Below are 18469 nucleotides of genomic sequence, written 5' to 3' on the forward strand. Positions count from 1 at the left end.
AGAGTGCTGCTTTACGCGACTTCTTTCGTACGCAGCCAGTTTTAGCGTCGTGTTTGCTTGTCAAGTAGGAACGATCGTAGCGAAGGCCGTACATAAACAACGCAGCTGCGCTATTTTCTTCAGTATTGGTTTGGACGTTGGCTAGCTGTCATGAGAGACAAACAAAAGGGCTCTGCTGCACCCCAGCAGTCTGTCTCGTATCCAGATGAGGTCGGATGCTGCGAAAATCTTCCAGAATGCATCATTGTCAATATTCTTCTACACCTTCCACTAAGCGACCGCTTTCACGCAGCTCTGAGCTGCAAACAGTGGTACGCTGCGTTCACCACTCGGGCATGCTGGAAGCATTTCCACTTCAGCTTTTACAGCCGCAAAGACGCCCGGCTACTCCAGTGCATAGACCGCTTCGGCAGCCATCTCACGCGGGCAACCATTCAACTTAACCAGTTCCAAAACGTCAACCGTACAAATGCGGTGCAAGCACTATCGCTCCTCGCCAAGAGTTCAGAGGCACGGCTGTCGCACCTGAAGATCAGCTGCACGGGGGAAAACCCTCTCTTCTACGCAGGGAAAGAATTTGTGTCTGCTCTGGAAGGACTCTTCGGAAAGCCCAACAGCCGCCTGGTTCATGTGGACCTCAGTGGTTTTCCCATGATGATAGACTGTTGTACAGTTGATGTGCTGTCCCAGAACAACCCTCTACTGGAACACCTCAACATCCAGAATAACAACCTGATCTGTTTGGTGCTGCCAGGCTGCATTGTCAGGCTTGCCCAGCGTTGCAGGCAGCTGCGCGAGCTCCACATCCACATGTGCAGCTTATCTCGGGAAGCCATGCTATGCTTTCTTGAAGCCAACCGCGTTAATCTGGAACACCTGTCGCTGAAGTGCCGCAGCGGAGAGGCTTACACCAACAGCCCGCAGACCGACAACGACCAGCTCAGTTCGGAGCTATGGTGGAAGGTCCGCAGCATGCTGCCCAAGCTCGGGGTTACCCTCCACTTCGATCAGACTTGCCCGCTTGTCGTGATTCCTGTCATCATGAAGCCCGAAGTCCCCTGCAAAGTGTTGAGGCTCGAGACGTTTACCATCATCCATGACATGGTACTGCAGGCTGCAGAAACCTACTCGGAAACACTTGAGAAGCTCATCCTTCAGGCACCGCCTAGCGTTGAACTCGAGAATGCCCTTCTGAGACTGTCCACGAGATGTCGCAAGCTGAAAGCACTGCACGTCTTCTGCCCTCTTACTGCTGGGACAATACATGCAATACTGGAGGAGCACCCACTCATGAAGAAAAGTGGACTGTTTACCCTAAGGTCCGAGAGGGGTACGGATGGCCCTTGGGCCTCGGACGAAAAAGTGGATGCATGAGGTGGTACTGTTGTGCACTACGCCTGTCAGACTGCCTTCTGATGCAAAGCTTGGGGATGTGCAGCCTGCTGCAAGAGTAGTTGCTATGCTGTGTCAAACTTTGCTGCAGTGCATGAGCTGACAAAATAAGCCTTTGTTCCCATGGCCTTTTGCGAGACGGGTATCCTGATCAAATTCAAAGCTCCTAAAGTCTGCTTATTTCATTGCGATTTGGGAGACCCCTCTCGCACGCCCTTTTGGAAACTACAGCGAATGTTGCGAAATAGAGGAACATTGGGTGCTGATAAAAAGTAAGAGTTTTACGGCACAGTCACAGATACTGTAATCCTACCTATTTTCTGAATATCATGATAGTCAGTGTTCATACCATATGCACAAAAGCTGACCATTCCTTCTCCACCAACTTCTGGTTTGGAACATGTTCCAAAAATGGACAACATACATATAGGGTGACCACCTTCCTGCCAGCAAAAAGCGGGACACGCTGACGGCGGTGGGGGGATGAAATGAGCAGGGCAGCATTATCACAACTGCAGCAACTAAAAAAGAACATGGGAGGCAATATATTAACACGCACACCACGAAATGTGGCTGACGGCATATTATACACTTGCAAACTGTATTATGGCAATTAATCTTAAATAATTTTCACCCCCAGTGATATACAAAAATATATATATATATATATATGTAATTTTTTTTTTTTTTTTTATGCCAGATGTTATTAAATGTGTCTAAATTGAAAACATCAAAATAGGCTACAGCAAAACTCAATGCATCAAAAGGAAAAAAACAGTAAATCTTTTTCGGCTCATTGTTTCCTGTCGATGCTTACCAACATGCTCTTACACAAATTGCGACCATTGCGAGTTGCAGGCACCTTGTGTGACCATCTTCACTAAAAATATTTCACAGCAACCCTTTCGCATTGACACAGCTTGATTTTAAAATAATTACAATAATTAATTTTTCAGCTTTTGGCTAGCAATTTTCTCTAGCAGTACTTTTCCACTAAGGGGAGAGGCACAAGGGCGCATGTGCATCGGTTTTCCAGCAAGAATGACGGTCTCTTCCCGCAATGCTAGGATAGAAAATGGCATACCATCGCGATTCACACGATTACGAGCAACCGCCACGCTTCCCAGTGCCTCGCTGTTCGGCAGTGCCACGAGTTGAATTTTACGACGTGAAGGTGCAGGACATTCTGAAAATTTTGCTATATTTTGTGGGACACGAGACGCAAGCCCTCCAAGCGGGATAGAGTCGCGGGACGGGTGGTCACCCTACATACTGTACATACCTTATCCAAATTGGAAGGTGGGTTAGCGACTGAAAAACGGAAGTAGAAGTGAAGATCACCACCATTTAAAAGTGACAGTGTTGTTCGGCAGCTTGCATGCAAGCCTGCTATTCCACAGCTCCACTTGCTGAATGTGTTTTTATTTATTTGTACAGCAAATACAGAATTCTGCATTGTTACTGGACAGCATTCCAGAAAATAGCTTCTGAAGCATTGTTTCTTCTCCCAAACGTTCCTAGTTTTCTGTTTATGAGATGCTTTTTGTTCAACATACGAATTGCAGGTCCTTCCACCATCTGATGGCACATCGTCATGCTCTGGGTTAAATGGCAACTATGCCACTTAATTAAGCATAAGCAAAAGGGAAAAAAAAAAGTATTTTTGGCACATTAGTGGTGTTCCTACAGCAACTTATTCATTATTTTAACACAAAAAAGTGAAAGACGTTTACAATTCTCTGTAAAGCTGAATTGGAGCGCAGCTCTTGTGAAGGAGGAGGGTATGTCCATGCTTCCCTTCCGTACCCTTTCCTCCTCCTCTCCTGCCCCCCTCCCATTTAGCGGGGAATTTTCGCTAAATTTCCCGCTACATTAAAAGCTAAAATTTCCCCGCTAAATTTAGCTGCAAAATATTCACGCTAAACTTAGCGGGAAATTTACCAACATTTTTCTGCTACATTTAGCAAAACTTTTACCGCTAAATTTAGCGGGGAAATTGAATACGTGTTGAGGTCACGTGACGTCAATTTCCCCGCTAAATTTAGCGTGACGTCATAAAGGTAAAATTTTCTGGCTAAATTTGACAGGAAAATGTTTCAATAGATTTGGCGAGAAATTTTTCCGCTAAAATTGGGGGGGGGGAATTTCCTACTTAATTTGGCGGAAAATGTTTCCCGCTAAGTTTAGTGAAAAATTTTCCTGCCAAATTTAGCGTGAAAATTTTACCCTCGTGACGTCACGTGTGACGTCAATATGGGAAACGTCCCATAATGTAACGCATGGTTACGCCGACGCCAGTCAACCCAAAAACAAACACATGTGCTCTACAAAAAAAAAAATTCAACTCCTTCAAAAAATTTAGCTATTGTACAACTTTATTCGGGGAAATAGCACATTTGTGGACTAAAGATTGCAAGGCTGGGCAAGCCTTCAAGCCTCATAAGTTGGAGAACAGGTTTAATTTATTTTGCCCCCGAGGAAATGCAGAAAAAATTAAAAACTCGCACGACAGGACGAACCACCAGACGACATGATGATGGTCAATGCAGCTTGCCAGACGGCATTCACCGGGAAAAGTCAGAATCTTTGCGGAAAGACATTTGCCTCAGGTTCGCCCATTTGCATCGTCCTCTAGATAAGACACCTTTGTGATCTCCTCCTCGTCAAATTGGTCCTCCGTTTCGTGTGGAAGGAACTCTGCTGTATCCGACGCCTGCTCTTCCTCCCCTTGGAAGGCCTGCAGGGGGGCCTCCCTCTCGGCCCGGGCTGCCAGCTGCTTCTTGAGCCGCCTCTGGTGCACAAACTCGGCAATGCCCGCTGCACTCGCCTCGCTGAGCCTGTCGCTGTCTGAGCTGACCCCCTCGTCCAAGAGGTGCCCCTCGGACACAGGGTCATCTGCCGGGGTGCGGTGTCCTCCCTTGGCCCTCTTCATTTTGAGCAGCACCTGCCGCATGAGCATGGCACGGTCCAGGCCGTAGACGTTGGTCTTCATGCCCTCGGGTGGGACGGGCGCTGCTGCCGACTGGGAGGTAGTCGAGCTGCTCTCCGTACCTTTGCCTTCCTCCACCATGCTGTCCTGAATTAAGAAAAAGCGGTAGAGGACCAATGTGTATGCGCCGCATGACCCTCGATGTTGTCGTTAAAGGAGCTGTGCAACGATTTTATGTTGAAAGAATTTGCATCTTCTACTTTTGGCATTGTTTATCTTGTCACTAAGGACAGAAAACACATCTCCTTCCTTCGAAATGTTGCGATTCTGCGGCGTAATCGCGAGGCAAAAATTTGAATATTTCCCGACCTGTAACCGCGAGCGGCGGCCATGAGAACCACGCGGCATGACATCAATGGGGGACTTGTAAAAAGCTAGGAAGTTGCGCAAATACCTGCTCGATAAAATGTCATTTTTCCATAAATCTTGTCGTTCCAACATAAATATAAATGCGTCAAAAGCCTGGTATCATCGACAAAACTTTTATAATACGGAGTTTTAGTGGTGCCATCTATCCAAGGTCAACGAAACCGTCGGCTCTGTCTGCTACCACGAAAAGCCACCAGAAGCCGGAGGGGGATGGGGGCAGAGCCGGACGGGGATGGGGGCAGAGCCAGACGGGGATGGCCGGACCCGGATGAGACTTTCCTCCTTTCGTCATGTTGATCCCGTTGCGCAAGCACGTGGTCACGCGGTCGCAGGCGGACGAGTTCTCGCTGCTTACTAATGCCTCTCTCTCTCTCGAGAGAGAGAGAGCTTCATCGGAACCCCGCGTGTCCCCCGTTGACGTCACAGCTCACGTGACTTGGAAGATGGTAAAGGAGTCGAGAGGTGCCGAAAACCTCAATCTTTGTCCATTTTTAAAATAAAAACTAGGACAGGCAGGCAAAAGCGTTTTTTTGTTCCTTACTTCAGAAAAGGCAAGACACCAACTCCCAAACTATTTAAGAAAAGCACTGAAATTGTTGCACAGCTCCTTTAAAAAAATGCGCTGCCAGGAACAACTTGAACGGAAGGAACCCCATTAAAGCCTTGGTGCAACAGGCGACATCTTTCCAGCAAACTTAGCCCCGAAGAAATCGGGTCTCTTGTCTAAGCATGGGTCACCGCACCAAGGCTTTTTCAGGAGGTCCTTTTGAAGTACTAACGAGGAGAAATTTCACCATTAGCCGCAACCTTTCACTGCAATCGACCATTTTCTAAACTGTAGGTTTGGGAGCTACTATTGGTAGGGGCATGTACGTTTACTGCGTGAGCGCTCGTTCGATGGGGGCATTCCTTCAAGCGAATTGGTCGCGCTCTGCTCGTACAAAATTCTCACGAACTAGCCAATTCTGAAAATGGCGGCACCTTGTTGAAACAATTGCCAAGAATACAAAAGTAGTGAGAAAAGGTTTGTGACATATGCAAACAAATCTACGAGTAAAGCGAACACAGCAGAGCATTGCACCACACTACCGTAATATCCGGAGATAGCCCACCTAAAATCGATAGCTAATCGGATGAAAACAAAAGGTGGGCTAACTTTCGATGTGCCGTAAAAAAAAAAGTTGAAAAACGATGCTCATTTTACATTTTGTGACCCTCGAACCTTGTGATCGCAGGAACGGGCAATGAACCAAAGATGACTGTCCTTCCCAGTCAGCAATATTCGCTCATCTCCCACTGTGATTAAGTAACACCGTTTTTGCATAGGTCACCAGTGGCCAGGGCTCTGGCCAATGGTGACTACAGTGGGCTACCTTTTGGTGTTTTAGAAAAAATAGGAAATCATGCCAAAAATAAGGGTGGGCTATCTTGGGGGAGTGGGGCATCCCTGTGGATATTACGGTATGTACTTTTTGTGCAACTATCTTACCTCTGGCGTTTGCATGCTGTACATAAAAATAGTACCACTCGCAAAGAAAAAAAAAGTATAAGCATTTCAATTTAATTAATTGGGCAGTGCATACTATAATCTTGGAAGTAAAAATGTGCTTCTGCGTGTCTCCAACGTCCAAACAACTGTCGAGAAGCATTTAACCGAAAGTTGGCACTTCTCTTGCTCAATGTGTGACACTAGAGTATAGCATTTCACTACAATGCTATGCTGTGACACTTGCAGTGATGCTACTGCAAAACTGTGATTTGGAGCACCTAAAAATGGCTTTTGGAGCACATAAACATGAAATTTGAAGCCCTTTTGAGCACCTAAATATCACTTTCCAAAAGTACTTTGGGCATGCAGTTATGAAATCTTATGATCACTTAAATTTAGTTACGAGAATTTTGAAGTTTGCAAATCGACCAAGTTCTCTTTTTTCTGTAGACAGTATAAGTCACTTTGTAATGTTGGTCTACACAGTCTTAAGTACAAAAGGTATCTCTCATGGAATTCCAATCCGAGGGATTACTAAACAGATCTTTCTCATATAAAAAAAAGTTGACACAACTGTTGATGTAACTTACTGTCCATTGTTTAATTTAAACACAAAAGAACCTGTCAAAGGCCCATCCATCAAAGCGTCTGCAGCTTTTCGTTTATGCCTGCCAGCTTAGTTGTGTTCTCGGAAAAGCTTGTGTTTGCCTCAGAAAGACCTGTACCCGATTCTATTTCTTCCAAGTTCTCGTTAGCCAGCCTCGTGATCAGTCCCCGGGCCGGATTAACTCTTTCTTGACCATGGGGAAAATGTCTGTTTTCTGTGGCTTTTTGTTACTTCATTTTCGTGAGGAAACCATTGAATTTACAGCACGATACCAAAGTTAGAAATGAAGCTAAGTAAATGTGATTTTGAACAATGTAAACGTGAAAACAGAGACTTAATTTCTAATGCAAAATTTAATTTGCCAAACACAAGTTTTTTTCTAACATTTCAATGAAACCAGGTAAAGATATGCCTAAATCTCGAGAGACAAAAATGCCAAAAATAATCTGCCATATTCAAAATGGTCTCCATTTCAACAACAAAAAGCTCAGCAAAAACTTGAGTTCTGGCTCATACAGGTTTTTGAGCCATAAAAACTCAGGTCGACCATCATGAATGACGTGCCATTGGGCAAAGCAGTTTCTCAATGCGGTGAAGCACAGGTACACATGGCAAGTTTTGCAGAAAATATTTGTTTTGTGTTCTACTTTGTTATCTTCATAGCACTTTTTGTAGTTCTGGCGGTTGCTTGTTCTGGTTGGCTTGTGCTGCATGCTCCGAGGTCTTGGAGAAACATGAACTTTTGATGTGCCTCAAGAGCTAAGAGCTTCTGTGCAAGTTCTGTCCTAAAAGCCAGCTGATTATAACGTGAAATCCTGGAGAGCTCAGGTATTTCGGGGTGTCGCATGCAATGTTCCTGAACTACGATGTGGCTATTTACGCACGCAATGTCAATGCAATGAAAAAAACGGGGTTTTCCACTAATGGACAAACTTCTGGAGGACATCGTACAAACCTAAGAGTTGGCCCGATTTGTCAACACCAAACATGCCAAAATTGTACTCGTCTACCAGCTGTGGTTGCTTTACCGAAATGTCCTGCCACTTCCCGCCGTTTGGCAAGTACGTGCTTGTTGGCGGTGTGCAGCGGCGTAGACTTTCCATTTTAATGGGGAGGGGCAGGCTGAGAAGTTCTCTGGGGGTCCAGGGGGGGGGGGGGGGCTGCGCGTTACCTTTTCGCCAGAACTGGAGACTGAAGCTAACGAAAGCACGCTGGGATTCCATTTCCCATGTATTATGTCAATAAAGGCAACGTGGGCGTAATTTGTTTACATGCCACTACTAGAAGCTCGTTACATGGCACATAAACAGCGTCTCAGTAAGGATCATGGCCCGGGCCCGGGGGGGGGCACGAGCCCCGATGCCCCCCCGAAGTCTACGCCTATGGCGGTGTGCATTGTGCTGACCATGTGCACAACACGCCGGTATTTCCATTGCAAATACAAAATTCCGTTATTCCTTAGCTAGCGCATATCCCCTCTTTTGGCTTTTCTTGCCCACCTGCTGTCCTTGAGCTCTTTGGAGAACCCGCGATGGTTTTTCCATGTCGTTCCACATGCCAAGTCTTCCGTTCTATAGGAGGTGCGAAAATGGGGATGCTGACGAGTAGAAATTCACGTAAACGCAGTAACCCTGGTCAAGATAGTCCCTGCACAGCTGTGTCACCATATCCAATGCGAGACCACTGGAACTGGGCCTGTCACGCCTGCCCATATGAACAATAAATTATATCGTATAGCCGGCTCGGGGGTCTGCCAGGACCCATACCTTGTAGCCCCACCATTTGGTTACTTTGTCTCTCATGTACAGCCGGATCCCTGCGTGCGCTTTTGATTTCACCATTCTTTCGTCAACTGAAAGTTCCAGATGGGGCTGAAAATGTTCTTCTGAATGATCATTTATGTGTTGGAGCAGCCAGGCGACTCTTCTCAACTTTTATCCGGGAGCTTGGGTGTCGTCGTCTGGGTCGGAGATGTGTACCATAGCCAAAAATTCCTTCAAACGTCTTCTGGGCATTATGTTTCGAGGAATTAACCCAGAAAACAAGCTTGATCCAGTCTACTATAGGTGCAGGTGCGGTAGTTCCACAATCCCCATGTACACAAGAAGGCCAATGAACGCGATCATCTCCACTGGAGTGACCTCCTTCCAAGATTCGTCTGCCTCGCTGTAGGTGGGCTTCTCAAATATGAGCATCCAGGCATACTTGTTTGTATGTATTTGCCCAAATGGTCACAATCACATCGGTGGTGAAAGGAAGCCAAAAAACGTCAATAGCCTTGAGCAGATGCTGTGGAGCGCCATTTTGAAATAAATGCCTGGCTCTCTCCTTGGTCGAAACAGCACTCTTTGCTGAGCAGGCGGCAACACATCTTGCCCGAATGATGTAGACACCCTACAAATAAAATAGCCTTCGTGGATGCCACTGACGACTGCCACCAGTGATCCGTGAAGTAAGTAGGGAAGTGCGGGGAAGTTTCTAAAATCATACGACATTACGCGTAGCAACTGGATACTGCCAAAGTGGGACTTCGCATAACGCGAGTAATGTTTGAAAACATGTCTTTCAAGCAGACGACACATTCATTCGCCCTTCGTTGCGCAATTCTTGGTGAGACTGTCTTTGCGCGGCACGGACGGCGGACTGGGAGTCCCAACTTCCCTCTTCTCGCAGGAAGAGAGGAGCGAAAAAAAGTTTTTCCATTTTTCGCGAGCGCGGCGACAAGTGACGAGGACGAAATCGCTACAAAGTGTCGCCCATAAAGCTATCACTTTAAAATATGTCATTGTCAACATCAGCAAAACGTTTGAACCAGCTGCAAGTATGAATGAACAAACAGGTACGCAGAGGCGAAACTTACGGACAAACTGCCGCAGATATTCCCGGTTGGTCTTGGTCATCGTCGCAATCAGAACTGAAGCACGATGACCAGGCTCCGTCACTAGACCCACTGCTGCTGTTTGAATCCAAAAAATCGTCGGAGGATTCACTAGGATCAGCATGCTTGTGAGTGGGTGCAAGGCCCTTGCGAGTGGCCATTGCTGTCGGTAACAATGACGCGCCGTCGGTTTTACGCTTCGCTTAAAAATCGCCGCCATATGGGAAAACAAAAAACTACACAAAAAGCCAAACTGCGGTCTTCAAACTATCTACAAAAAACCACAGCGAGCCCGGAAGCTGCGCGGGAACTTTGAAAGGAGTGTCCGCGCCCATTGATCATGGATCATCGACGCTCTATGGACGCGGTCCGGGAAAAGTTAAACATTGCCTTTGACAAGTCCAAACGTCTGTCCAGGAACAGTCTTTCTTCTCCAATTTTGATCTTCTTGATCTTCTTTAGGTGGCTTGCTTGCTTCTGACGCTCTTCTTTTCTGCCTGTCCCACTTTGCTGCGGCTCAGGTTGTGTGTGGCTAGGATAGATGGCGCAAGTTGCCGCCTAATTCGGCTAGCCACGCAATTTGCACAATCTGGCAATTTTTATCAAGATGGCGCAGGAAAATTCCTTTGGCGCAAAATGGTGCATTTGGCACAGGAGTGGAATCGCCGCACATGTAATTATACTATAAATACGATAACTCATATGCACGCAATAGGTGTGCAACCATTTGAGTCTAGAAAAGCCAGTCTTTCGTACATAGAGATATTACAATTGATGTGCAACGGCTACAACCCTCAGTTGGCCAATCATGGTTTTCACTCCAGAGCAGCCGGAGTCCCTGTGAGAGATTAGTGGCACATTTAGTGCAACGGTAAGGTTGGCTTCAAATTTCATGGCGATGGTCCTGTGCTTTTTCTTATAGCCTTTGTTTCTGATATGGTGATGATGCAAAGCTCAAATGACGAGATAATGATAGCCACTGGCGTTCCAAACTTTTAAATCCCAACATGGTGTGATAAGCAGCTGGTGTTCCAGTGGGAGGTTAACGACCGACAAGGTTGGCTGCATGATCTGAATAGACTCGTTTTACCTAGAGTAACTGTATATGCTCCACTTGCACAGCAGATATCGCAATAGTGCTGCTAGAGCGCCATGCTGGCGCTCTAGCAATAGGCTGCACTGCGGGAAGCGACTGTCACTTCTGCAGGAGGCACAGATGGCATGGCTGTGAGGTGGCGTGCTGCGGCAAGCAGAGCAGAGCAGATATAGTGTGGCGACACGCCACGCGTGCATCATCGTCCTGTCACTTGTCTCCTGTTTCTCTCTATGCCATCGGTAGAACGTAGTGGCTGAAAAAAACATTGTCCCTTTGCGAGCCATAGCTGCACATTGTTGTCTGGTCCGAGCTGCCTGGATGTGCCGGTCACGTATCACACCACGAGTGCCGCAGACGCGATCGTTCTCCGTGTCGTCTGCTCCCAGACTTTGGAAAGGCGTTTTAAATCATCACTCGCAATATAAAACAAAGCAAACATACTGAACCCAGCGGCTACACATAATGTTCAATGGTTAAGAAACCTTCCAGTTCGTTCAATTTTAGTGTAGGACGTATATTTCGCAAACGCAAAGCGAGAAACATGCTCTGCCCGAAACTCGACGCCTGCAAGACAGCTTTCCCACGAAAAGGTTGGATCCAGCTTGGTGCACGTGACCACTTCTCCACCAATTTGGAGTTAGCGGCGAAAGAAAAAGAAATATGGTACTCTGGCTCCGCAAGCAGAGCCTAGGGTGATTGGTGGCCGAGTGGGCTAGCGCACACCAACTCGGAGCACGTGGAGCGAAAGCTCGCACTGCAGAACCCAGGGATCCTGGGTTCAATCCCCACCCCTGCTTGTTTCGATCTGGATGAGCATCGTACCGGCGTGCAGTTGTGTATTACTACAGCGTAATACACGTTAAAGACCCAATGCTAGCGGCTGTACTGCACTGGCTAAATTTCTCATGTACAGCTGAGAGACAAGTTGCCCGTCAAGGCAGACTAAGTTTAGGCTGTACAAACATATTCACACCCTCAAGCAGAGCCTATACAGTTACTCTAGTTTCACCTAGAGTCCCTGGATGTTCCCGGAGTACCGAAACTTCCAGGCACAACGGCGGTTCAATATTTTTTTTTTTTTTTTTTACTGTGGTCATTGTGACGACCAGTGTGAACAGTGTTGTTGGAATTTCTGACCTACCTTCTACGCGAAAAAGTTTTGGGACCCTAATCTCCACGGCAGTAACAAGAAACCGGGACATCACTGCCTGCTATAATTTGTCGGCGCCGCACCGCCTAACAATCGGAGCAGGCGGCGTTGTCCTGGTCCCTTGGTTCCGTCTTGTGGATTAGGCCCCTGGAAGCATTTCTCATCAATGTCACTGTTTAGAGAGCATGTTTTTGCGTAAAACAAAAGAAAAAAGCTCTTTTTGTAGGTACTTTTATTGTAGATTAGTATGAATGACAGAAGTGTGATGTTTTCATAAAATGTTAGATTACAGAGTTTTGCGGCATAATTAAGATTGTTTTATACAACCATGTCTCACCAGGGATTTCAGGTAGCACGTCCCTATCTGGGAGCATCCTAACTTCGGTGATAATTCGCAGCGAGTCCGTTTGGGAGATGGGGGTTGGCACCCCTGAAACCCCTTTCCCTGTATCTGTTAAAGCGCCAAAATGGCCGATCAAAGCTAAAAGAGAACAGTCACACTGAACGCTATTAAATGCGATACACTGGCAAGATCCAGTGACTAGTTTCACCGAGCCACCACAAGAAGCCAAGAATTTTGGGAGTAACATTCTTTCGAATGCTGGACACTCTGCAAGATTTCTAGACAATCTTGAGGATTACTACGCTTTGTTTCAGCCCGAGTCCAGACGCAGCTGACACTATGAGGCAATGGGACCAATGAGGCAGAAACAAAAGATCTTTATGATTGGTGATGCACTTTTGACACCATGATGATGCACTTTTGACGCTGTCCGATTGGTCCTACAAGCTCGTCTAGACTCAAGGTGAAACGAAGTATGGTGGCTTCCAGCAAAAAGAAAGAACACACAAAAAGCCTGGTGAAACAAAATGAGCAGATTTCCACATTTGTAAATCTGTAAAAACAATGTTTTCCAAACATTGTAATTGCCGGTGATTTTAACCTTCCCAACATCAACTGGGAAAATTTAACACATTTGAACTATAATTGCAAACACTCAGAACTTTTAATCAATATGGCCTTTGATAATGATTTAATGCAAATTGTTAAATGTTCCACGAGAACTTGCAACCAATAATATCCTTGATCTCATATTTATATCTGAGGAGTTATTGGGTAAAGCACTCACTTGCCAGGTTAGAGAGGGAATATCTGATCGCCATTTGGTTCGGTGTGAATGTGTCGGAGAACTTAATACTAAAAAAACCGACCGATTAGTCAAAGTGCCCGACTACACTCGATCACTAGACAAAAGCGTTTTAGATCACCTCGAATTATCATTTGACAGTTTTTGTGAACAAAGTGAATGTGCATTAGATATGAACGATTTGTGGCTGTCATTTAAGAATTCCGTTCTCTACTGTATAGAAAGTTTTATACCGACACGTTGCAAAAACGAACACGGAAAAGTAATCCTTGGATTACTCGGGAGGTTTTGCATCTCAAACGTAAAATAAACAGAATTAGAATTCAAAACCAAAGAACAGACAAACCTAGCATAACACAACTTCGAAAGCAATTAAGGTCAATGATTCAAGAGTCAAAATGATATTTCCATAATGTGACGTTAGATAAATTTTTGGCGTCGGATCCTACGGAATTTCGGCAATCTATGATCAAATCAAAGCAGCCAATTAATGCCATAACACAGAACGGAACAGAGATTGATGATTCATTCGAAATTACCAGCTCATTCAACGAATACTTCTCAATCAGTGTATACTATGGATAATAACCAAAATCCAACAATAGAATTCTCACAGAAAAGCATTCTGAGTGTTGCAATATCTAAAGAAGGCATCTTTGTAGCATTGCTTAACCTTGACACTAAAAAATCAGTAGGACCAGACCTAATCCCAAACATATTCTTGAGTCGGTATGCAGAATCTCGCTCAAATTTCTTGCTTGAAATTTTTAATAAGTAAACTGAATTAGAAAAATCTCTGACGATTGGAAAACTGCTAAAATAGTCCCAATCTTCAAAGCAGGAGATTTCCATCGTGTTAGTAACTACCGCCCGGTGTTAATTTTGAGCAGCAGTGCAAAATTGATTGAGCATATTTTGTTTAAGCATACTGTCTCTTTTCTCGAAGAGAATAACTTTTTTAATAAAGGTCAACACGGCTTCAGACGCAATCTATATACAGCTACGCAACTGGTGCTCACTGTGAATGATTTCGCAAAATCAATTGACCAATGGAATTGATTGACGGATATCAGACGGACATAGTTTTTCTAGATTTTGCAAAAGCGTTTGACCGCGTGCCTCACAGAAAGCTACTCCTCAAACAGACCCTTATTAAACAATGAACACATTTTAAAATGGTTAGAGGCATATTTAAATAACAGAAAACAGTTTGTACAAATACAGGATTCCCGCTCATCCACACCAAAAGTAGACTCCGGAGTTCTTCAGGGATCAGTTCTTATACCCCTGCTTTTTCTAATTTTTATAAATGACATTACAGTAGACAGATCCGTTCAAATTCGTTTATTCGCCGATGAGTGTATAATTTATAAGCAAGTGAAATGCTTGAATGACCATGTAATCTTAAACAAACGTTTAGAAATAATTTTAGAATGGTGTGATGATTGGCAAATGTCTCTTAATAACCAAAAATGTGCTCATATGACAATAGCTAGGAAAAGAAACCCACTGAATTTTAATTACACTCTTCAAGGAACAGCTTTAAATACGGTATGCGAATACAAAAACCTAGGATTAATCATAACTTCAGACCTGCGTTGAAACTCACATATTGACTTTATCTCTCGAAAAGCAATCAATAGATTATGGGCATTAAAAAGGAGACTGAAGGACTGCTCTAGCAAAACAAAACTAACCATATACAAAATGTTTGTTAGATCTCTACTCGAGTATGCAGACGCTGTGGGATCCTTACACAAAACTAATATTAACAAATTAGAAAGGATTCAAAAGAAGGCATTAAGGTTTATATTTAAAAGGTATAGGAGAAGCACCTCAAGTTAGTAGCTTTATGTACAGGCCGGGCATTCTGCTTTTACAGAAACGTAGAAAGATCAATCGACTGCAATTTATTTTTAATGTAATAAATAGGAACTACATAGATTATCAAGATTACTTTCACTTCAACACGTCTAGGGTCACAAGAAATAAACACAGAAAATCAATCACTGAAATGAAGTGCATGACTGACTGTTACAAATACTCTTGTTTTCCTCTTACTATCCATGCCTGGAATGCGTTACCCGAACAAATTGTCTCTTCAAATTGTTCTACATTGTTTCTAGCCTTGATACCCCTTTAAAGAACATTTTTCTACTCTGTGTGTGTTCCTGATTATATATGTGATGTGTTTTTTGTCTGTTTTTGTTTTGCTGCGCTACCACACTTTGCGCTTGCTTTATCGTAAACCTTGATCGATGTATCTTTCCTACCTTGGCTGCCCCACGGCCGGACAGTAGCATCAATAAATAAAAAAAACAATAAATTATCGGCACATGCTTTGTGAACAGAACTCACCAACTTGGACAACTCCCCATCGGAAGACTCGCAAGATGAATCCTCGAGGTCGGCCGGCAGATCCCTGGCCACCTGCTCGATGAGCCTCTCCGTTGCTGCTGCCCTCCCATGGCTTAGGTCTCGGACAAAAGTGATCTTTGGAGGTCTCCCCATGAACTGGCAGTTAATGAGCTCTGTTCTGCAGTTGAGAAAGGCTCATGTCTGCACCTATGCTGCCTCCAGGTTGTTGTTTTTAAAAACATCTCTATTGAATCTAATAAGAAGAGAGAGAAAGGGAGAATGATGGGTGCCGGCCCCTATTACGGGGTTCCACCAGCCTTGGACGCAATCGCTGTTCTCGTTGCCAGCAGTAAGAAGTAGTCAAATTAAGTTTTTTTCCCATAAAGATGCCTCCCCGATTAAAATGGAAAAACGTTTTCTTAACAAAATTGTGACAGAGTTTATACGGAGTGCACCCATAAGGGCTAACACATTTGGCATATGCCCTGCAAAATAATTCCAAACATTCCCGAAAGTGGGCACGCAAATATAGTTTTGCAACAATTTTTACCACTATCTTTTTCAGAGCTTGAGTCAGAGGTGGTCAAATATTAGAAATAGAGATAAAAACGGCGGCCATGCACTTCCTATGCTTTATGCCGGATGTTCTTCGTCTGCACACTGGTTTCTGATCTTACTCCCAGGTGGTGACTGTTCACATATGTCATTAAAAGTATTATCGCAATTACCTCATTCATCGCCAGCCTCTGCTATTGGTTTGTAGCGTTTTTGCGTTTAGCAAGCCACCCGGGAGCAAGCTCATAAACCAGTGTGCAGACGGCAAACAGGCTGGTATAGGACATAGAAAATACACGGCCTCCGATTTATTTTTATTTTTAATATTTCACTACCTCAAAACTGAGCTAAAATAAAATACATAGAACTTCTGATAAGACTATGTTTGCGTGCCCAATTTCAGGTATGTAAAGTTTGGAACTGGAATTTCGCAAGGCACGCCAAATGTCCTAGTGCTTACAGCCACACCCCGTACATATCCGGTGGCAAGAAGCATCATGAAATGATTTCCGCTCTAGGAGCTACAGGACAGATTTTGGTAGCACGTTCAGCCAAAGCTCGATGAAAGCTGGAGGTGGTAGTTTGGGAGACCCCTCAGAAACATTATTTCGCCATGACCGCAACGTCAACCGTGTAGCAGTAATTTTTCGTCACGGCATATCACAAGTGGAAGAATACTACTCACTTTAGTGGGCCCGTGCATGCTCGGAGACTATCTGAAATCTTCTGCTCGATGCCCGGTTCCTCGAGTGAGGTCGACCAATAAACGTTGAGATAAGTGCAGTCTGGCGAGATGCGTACCTGGTAAACAGAAGCGAAGAACTCTCCGCGAAATTCCCCCCAAATGCCTTCCCCAGTCACGGTTGCTCACCTCCGTCAACTCCACTGCAAGGCCTTTTAACGAGTCGCCGATTTCTCCTGTGGCCATTATGTTGGATATGTTCTCCATAAAAATGGTGTTGAGGACCTTCTGTCTTCGAGTTCGTTCTTGTACCTTCCTCGGCGCTGACGCCACGACGGAGTTGTGCGGCTAAGCGTTTAAGGGGAATCAATACGTCTTCAGGGAACGCTGCCCTGCGGGTTCCAGAGAATGTGGACATCACTTACCATGTACACATACTGCTGCGGGGTCCTCCTCCTGCCAAGAATGAATAGAGTATCAATGGAACATTGGGTCGGGACATGGGCGTACCAACCGGGGGGGGGCAAGGGGGGCGTTGCCCCCCCAGTTCTCAAAGTGGGGTGGGCAAGGCAAGTGTTTTGCTCCCCCTGAAACAGCCGCCACTGGGCAGGGCAAACATTAACCAGCGGCGCCCAAGGGATACCAAGGGCACCGCCCCCCGGCCCTGGGGGGGGGGGGAGAGGGTTTGCCCCCCCCACTCAAAAACAAGTTGGTATGCCACTGGGTCGGGACATTTCATTCAACGCAGTTTCATCAAACATCTCCTAGTTGAGCAGTAGAAATTTTTCATATAGGAAATAGTTTTCTTTTAGAACCGGAAGGAGAGTGAACCTTTTTTTTTCCTACAGAGAGGGAAACTAATAATAAGAATCTTTATTTTCTCCGCTACACCTTTCAATTCTTTTTAGTAATTGAGGATTTTTGCTGCTCATGTGGTCAATAATAAGCGAGAACACCGCCTAGACATGAAACCTGCGATCATCGGGTGCAGTGACGAAGGTGCGTCTTTTCAAGGTTGCTTGAAACAGAATGCGTCCCTTCAAGAAGAGATCCTTGAAGAGACGCATTCTGTTTCAAGCACGAAGCTGTCCTTGAAGCAATGACATGTCTCCATGTTGCATGAAACAAAAACAAAAAAATGATGTCTCTCCTTTATTTTACGTAATCGGCAGTACCGCGGACCTGCAGGCTTTTCAAGCCATGCTCTTAGAGAGGAAGGTATACTCCTAGGATAGAATGAAAGAACAAGTAAATAGGAAAATACAAAACTAAAAGGAAGTGGATATATTGCGAGCAGCCGGCACAGCAGTTCAGAAGAAATATTGCCGGCAGTGTCCCATCATTGGCTGGCTGCAATCACCGTTATTCACTCAAAAATTGATTCGCTCAAATGTCGCTGTTCGCTAAAACGACATTCGCTCATGTGATATGGACCATTTGATGAAACGGCGTTCGGTGGAATGTCCGGTACCCATGTAACGTTCCCACGAGCACGTTGATGAACGCGTGGTAGCGCACGAGCTGAAGGGGAAAGATTCAACTCACTTTGATTTTTCAATTAATTTATGCAGAAAGACTCCAAGCTTAGCGTCATCTCGCTGTCCAACCGAGAACGACCTCACGTATAGCGACACCAAGCCAAAGAGCTTCCTGTGATTCCTCAAACCAAGTGGAATCAACGCCATGTTTGTTTACAACACGTGCAAACTCACGTGGGTTCGCCTCGTTCACCTACCTCAGTTAAAAAAATCATTCA

General features: G+C 45.1%; 2 protein-coding genes across 2 annotated transcripts; one reads left to right on the forward strand and one right to left on the reverse strand.

Annotated features, from left to right (window-relative positions):
• The first annotated feature begins 150 nt into the window (after window positions 1-150).
• Window positions 151-2103, forward strand: LOC8031245 (F-box/LRR-repeat protein 8). Its single transcript, XM_002404798.5, has one exon. It carries the CDS (start codon window positions 151-153, stop codon window positions 1372-1374), a length of 1224 nt encoding a protein of 407 aa, XP_002404842.3. The 3' UTR covers window positions 1375-2103.
• Window positions 2104-3749: 1646 nt separating this feature from the next.
• On the reverse strand, window positions 3750-18429 carry LOC8031244. Its single transcript, XM_002404797.3, has 6 exons — window positions 18259-18429; window positions 17139-17169; window positions 16903-17061; window positions 16717-16832; window positions 15477-15654; window positions 3750-4468 (listed from the first exon to the last, which is right to left on the reverse strand). The coding sequence occupies exons 1-6, from the start codon at window positions 18396-18398 to the stop codon at window positions 3998-4000; spliced, it is 1095 nt and encodes a 364-aa protein (XP_002404841.3). The 5' UTR covers window positions 18399-18429; the 3' UTR covers window positions 3750-3997.
• Between the last annotated feature and the right edge of the window lie 40 nt (window positions 18430-18469).

The sequence above is a fragment of the Ixodes scapularis genome, unplaced genomic scaffold (genome assembly GCF_016920785.2).
Source record: "Ixodes scapularis isolate PalLabHiFi unplaced genomic scaffold, ASM1692078v2 PGA_scaffold9__187_contigs__length_104089568, whole genome shotgun sequence".
Taxonomy (NCBI): Eukaryota; Metazoa; Arthropoda; class Arachnida; order Ixodida; family Ixodidae; genus Ixodes; species Ixodes scapularis.